At 37.2% G+C, this 6,000-nt stretch overlaps 1 protein-coding gene across 1 annotated transcript in view; it reads right to left on the bottom strand.

The window, feature by feature from the left end:
- Positions 1-274: 274 nt before the first annotated feature.
- Positions 275-6,000, bottom strand: part of Gad2 (glutamate decarboxylase 2) — a 75,645-nt gene continuing 69,919 nt past the window's right edge. The window contains exon 16 of the mRNA XM_026401189.2: positions 275-448. Within this exon, the coding sequence (XP_026256974.1) occupies positions 275-448 (174 nt within the window). The remainder of the gene's footprint in view (positions 449-6,000) is intronic.

Below are 6,000 nucleotides of genomic sequence, written 5' to 3'. Positions count from 1 at the left end.
TTTGCACACTATATTAAAAGTAAGGGAAGTATTTATAACAATTTTAAGCTTTTCCTTATTGATTAGAACACAGCCGTTTGTCACTAATTATTAGAGAGGTATTCTGAACTTAAGAAAGGGTTTTTAAAAGGAGCAATTTTTAAACTGTTACTCTACTCTGACACCACAATATAGAAATAGATTTACTTTGGAACAAACTACAAATACATTTACACCGTTTGTGACAACTTAATTGTCTACTTAGAGAATTGAAACAGCTTAGTGAGTTAAGTTATTATAAATCTTGCCCAAGGCGTTCTATTTCTTCAATCAGGAAGTCAATGTCTTGGTGAGTTGCTGCAGGATTTGAGATGACCATGCGGAAGAAATTGACTTTGTCTCCCAAGGGTTGGTAGCTGACCATAGTGGTCCCATACTCCATCATTCTGGCTTTGATCACTGGAGCCACCTGTGGGAGAGACCATATCAGCATGGTGGTCCTTTCCTCTGGGGACAATCCTTTTGCCAAGGAACCCACTAGCAAGAAGCATTTTTATTTTTTAACTCAGCAGAACATATTCGTTCTCTCTTGAAGGAATTGCCTCCAAGTTTTCATGGGATCAGAGCACCTGAACAGTTTAATCCACTCAAGATCCTGAAGCTTGCAAGAATAATAATAGGAGGTTCTCAGGCACTTGCTACCTGAGTCTTGACTTTCTAGTTAGTGTGTTGGGAGAATGAGAAGGATCTGGTTTGGATCCCAAGGTGGAGTGGTTCAGCAGTACAAATCTAGAGGAGGTTCCCTGAGCCACTCGCCAGCTAGAAATTATAAAATCATTGGAAATAAAACATAATTCAGAGAACTGTTACCAAGAGGTGAGCCTCAGTATCTAGTGATGTATGAAAATAATAGACTTTTGGCAACTTTCTTGAGACCTTAAACTGTTCTAGTTTCTTTTTACTTTCTTTTGGCATTGCCTCTATTTGTAAGATATTTTGAAAGGTAGCCATTAATAGCATGAAGAACTGGCGGGATAGAAAACTGAACCCATAAGGACTTTAAGACAGGAACATATCCCAGGCCAAGATTTTACAGGATTTTTGCCAGGCTGCTCCTAACAGCCTTAGTTCTCTGTGGGTTATAAAATGAAATTTATGCTCTTTAGCTTGGTACAAAGGCCTTTGTCATCCAGCCCTGAGACACCATCTTCCTCTGCTCACCAATATGAGTCTTCAAGTCTGACAAGACTAATTTTTACAGATATCCTTGGATGTACCACCCATATTTTCATCTTTCCATACAGTCATCCATCTAACCATGTCATGCATATTCACTTTGCTTAGAATCTCTTTCTCTTTCAGGTCACATCCTGCATAGGCTGCAGGACTCTGCCATGATCCTACAACAGCTATAAAGCCTTTCCTATCTTCTCTAGTCCATTAGTATCTTTCTTCTAGGTTGTAATTACATGATTCCTACCCAGAGATTCCAACTACATGCTAATTTTCTATTGACCTGCTACTGATGAGCAAATACATTTTCCCTCTCTACCTCATCTGTAAACTCCTGGAGGGCAGGTGCAGTGTCTTTTGCTTCTTTTGTTTTTCAGTATAGTGATGGATATATGTTGAGGGCTTTCTGAATTTTAATTGACTATAAAGAGTAGCAATAATAGCAACAGCTATCTAGGAAGACACATACATTTAAGGTGATCCCAAATGGATGTATGATCTGTCCAATTTACTGTTGGAATTCGTAAATATAATGTCTGATCTTTTAAGTTCATTGCTACAAATATATAACCAGGAATGGTAGGAGTCAAAGAAGGCTTAGTCTTATTTGAGATATACATGATTAGAAACTCAGCTGAAAATGGTAACCATATCTTATACCACACTGGACTTCACTTTCAATGAAAGTTAGATTCAAATGGAATTCCCTTGAGAGTCAACTTATAAGTAATCATTGCTTTACAACAATGCTTTCATCTTCAATGTACTCAATGAACAAAGGTTCAACTATGCATTGGTTACCAAAGAAAGACAAGGGAGACAGGTAGAATTCACCTTCATCTTCACTTCACATTCTGAAAACAGTTTCCTCATCTAAAAATAAATGTGGATAATGATTCCAGCACTAATATTTTCTGACTCTAGATTAAAGAGTTCTTATATCCCTTCCTGCCTCTTCCTTGTTCCATGGGGGTGATATAAAGAGGAAAGCTTCTGTTGGATGAATCCTTTCACCTAAAGGGTTAATGATGTACACAGAGCACTGGGCTCATCCCAGGGAATAAATATTTTTTAAAAATTTAAATATCTTATGTCTGGAATTAAGTTCTGAAAGTAGATCTACTAGAATATTCTAGCATAAGGACATGAAATTTGAGAGGCGTCACAAGTCACTGTGTTCTGGGAAGAAAAATCTTAAATTAGAAAAAGAATTCCAAATCCACATGGCTACAGAAATTCAAGGGAAAAAAGTCACATAACCATCCCTCAGTTTTATTTGTACAAGACATTCTTGATCTTTAGTATTGGTAAAACAATGGTAATGCTTGACTAAAGCAATTTGAACTCTCAATTCATTTTCACGGGCAACCCATGCAAAAACACATAAGAATGGCAGTGGGAATAATCTTTAACCTCTCAGATGAATGTAAATCAAAGGTCAAAAGATTAATGCAACAGATTTTGACATAAAGTGAAGTTGAATCCCCTCAGTTCCTGAAGCAAGCTGAGTTGGCAGGAATCACAGCTATTTAAAAACATAACTTTTGGTTGTTTCCAGAAAACACAATGAACTAAAATTAGCTGGAACATGGAATATCTACCTCATTGCATTTTCACTAATTGCAAGTTAAAAAGAATATTAAGAGTCCTGTGGTTCTGATAGAGAGTTTTATTTCTCAATTTTGAAAGTCAGATTCTTGATTTTCTGAATAAAGAAAGTGAATTGGGAAAGACAGTGGCTACATTTTGAAGAAGTCACTAAAGACCTAATCTGTAAGAGATTTGGGGGGCTGTTTTAAGAGATATAGGGTGCTCTTCTCTTCATTGTGCCATTAACTTTTTTCAGTCCTTTAGCAAGCAGTAGCCAGGGAACTTTTCTGTAATTTAAATCCACATTTGTTTCTTCCTAAGAGGGGGTATCTTCACCATGAAATAGAAGCTATTTCAAGCTATCAGATATATTTTTCATTATGTGTTAGAAAGCCCTCTGGTTTTTAAATCTTAGAAACCTGATAAATTTTTGAAAAACGAGAAAGCAAAGTAGTTATGTTCTGAAATGTTAGAATTTCATCCATTAGATCTTCCATTACACTTACATTGAGTTATCTTAAATATGAGGCCAGATTACATCCTTAACAATTTATTATTAGAGATTCATAGTTGGTTTTTAAAAGCTGACAAATAGTTTAGAACTATAAAAGCTGATAGAAGAGATGCAGATAAAGATCAAGAAAAATTACAATTAAATTAAAGGGAGGGGCTGGGTCTGGTGGCACATTCTTGTAATCCTAGAGACTCTGGAGGCTTAGACAAGGGATTGCAAATCAAGGCTAGCCTCAGCAATTTATTGAGGCCCTAAGCAACTTAGAGAGACCTTGTCTCAAAATTAAAAATAAGAAGACTGGGGATGTAGTTCAGTGATAAAATCCTCCTGGGATCAATTCACAGTACAAAAAAAAAAAAAAAAAGAGGGCCTGGGAGTATGGCTTAGTGGTAAAACATTTGCCTAGCATTGCAAAGTACTGGATTCAATCCCTAGTATCACCAAAAACAAAACAAACAAAACAAAACAATGAAAAGAAGAACCAGAAATTAGGGTCAGGAGTGTAATTCAATGGTAAACACTTCCCAAGCCTGCTTGAGGCCCTGAGCTCCATCCCTGGTACCTTAAAAAGGAAAATTAAAAATAGATCAGCTTTTGGGTTGTAGCTCAGTGTTGAGCACTTGCCTCACATGTTTGAGGCACTGAGTTTGATCTTCATCAACACATTAAAAAATAAATAAATAAACTAGAGATATTTTTTAAAAATAGACTAGCTTTTTCATTCTTTTTAAATAAATTTTTGCCTGGAATCTACTTGATACCCCTTCCCTGTGTCTAAGGTGTGTGTTTGGGAGCTGTCCTATAGGGCCCCAAGCATTCTTGATCTACTCTGCTTGGGTATACGCCACCTGCACCCTCCTGGGCAGCAGGAAACACACTGATCTTGCTCATCTTTATCTCCTAGTGAGGATGTGACAACCTGTGATAGTAAGAACTACTTGTCATCTAGCTATCTGTCCCCAAGTCTGTGTATTCTGGGAAAAGGCCTATGATCCACTATTAGGTTTCCTAAATGCTGTTCCCCTTCTTTATTATAGAATGTGCAAAAGGTGCTTGTTATAGTCTGAACGTGTCCCTTCAAATTCGCATGTTGAAATCTTAACCTCCAAAGTGATGGGATTAGGAGGTGGGGGTCTTTGGAAGCCTCTGCTTTCATGAATGGGAAAAACCTTATAAATGTGACCCCAGAGAGCTCCTCTACCCTCTTTCTGCCATGTGAGGACACAAATCAGAAAAGGGGTGTCTATGAACCAGAAAGTGGGCCTTCAGCTTGTGCAGAATCCACCAGCATCTTGATCTGGGACTTCCCAGCTTCCAGAATTGTGAGAAATAAATTTCTGTGGTTTATAAAACACTCAGTCTATAGTAATCCAAAAAACCTAAGATGGGGCTTTACTCAGCAAATGACTTTTGAATGTTTTACATGCTGAAGCCCCTTATCAGGCATGTAGACACAAAGAGTACTTTCTGTATTTGGCCTTGTGTTGTCTGGAATTGAACTTTGTTCTCTTGTTACCCACATACTATACTGAAGACTCCATGTCTCCTTCCATTTTGGATCTATGACAGCTCTGGGAGAAATAAGAGAATGTTTCTTGTCTGCTCTATCTATGACAGCCACAAGTCACAGTTGGGCACTTGTGGCCAGTATGTCTGAAGAGCCAAACTTCTAGTTGAATTTAATTTTAACTAATTTAAATTTAAATGCAAATAGATGCACATGTGGGTATTACTATTATACTAGACATTATGGATTATTTTACCTCAGCTCTCTCCTAAGTGTGTGAGATTTTACTGGTTCCTATACATTATAATTTAAGGGTTTTATACTTAATTAGGGAAGTTTTCTGAAACTCAGAAACATTACTGAAAAAGATGGACAAAAGCTAACCTCAATATTTCATGTGATTCTATTGTCATTTCCAAATCGGAATTCTCTGTATTATAGTCATGAAAATTGAGTCACAGCTGAGAGAAAAATCAGAATTTGTTTTGCCATTCTCAGAGACTTTCAGATTTGAATGATTAATAGTATAAACACGGTCTACTAATACAGATTGTAATCACCGTCTTCAGGAAGTAATTTCCATTCGTAACACAGATTACATGATAAACTCAAGTCCAAGAGTCATTTGAAGGGTTGTATTTAAATGCATTAGCCTCAGAATTGGACTTTTTCTCAGAAAATGAAGAAAAAGAACTTTCGGGTCTGTATTCCTATCTTGCCCCTCCCTCAGCGCAGTGCTAATGAACTGAGTGAACAAATGACATCAGCTGAACCACTCTGCAATCTCTATGTGGTTAGTGGGTTGATTAAAGAAACAGAGGGCAACAAGAATGGAAAAGTCTAAATTTTTAACTAACTTCTAACTAACAAGCTTATAAAAGAAAATTAGTCATTATTAAGATAATTTACAATATGGAAAAGCAACACCAGAAAACTCTAGGCTTCTCTCTCAAATGACTGTCAACCCCAGTTGCTTTTGTTTGTAAGTTTTAACCTATGGTTATTGTCTAGTCTAATGTGACCTCTCTACTCCCTCCCTCCCGCCTCTTGGGCTTGATTTCTTGAGATGAATCAATTCAATATAACTGCAGCCTCTGCCAACCTAGATACATGTCCCAGGGATCCAGGTTCTACATGCTTACTTCCACGTTCTCAGCCTGGCTGCACATGGAATCAA

Source organism: Urocitellus parryii, chromosome 9, assembly GCF_045843805.1.
Source record: "Urocitellus parryii isolate mUroPar1 chromosome 9, mUroPar1.hap1, whole genome shotgun sequence".
Taxonomy (NCBI): Eukaryota; Metazoa; Chordata; class Mammalia; order Rodentia; family Sciuridae; genus Urocitellus; species Urocitellus parryii.
Note: the sequence above shows the minus strand (reverse complement) of the source record. Positions and strands in the feature narration are given on the sequence as shown.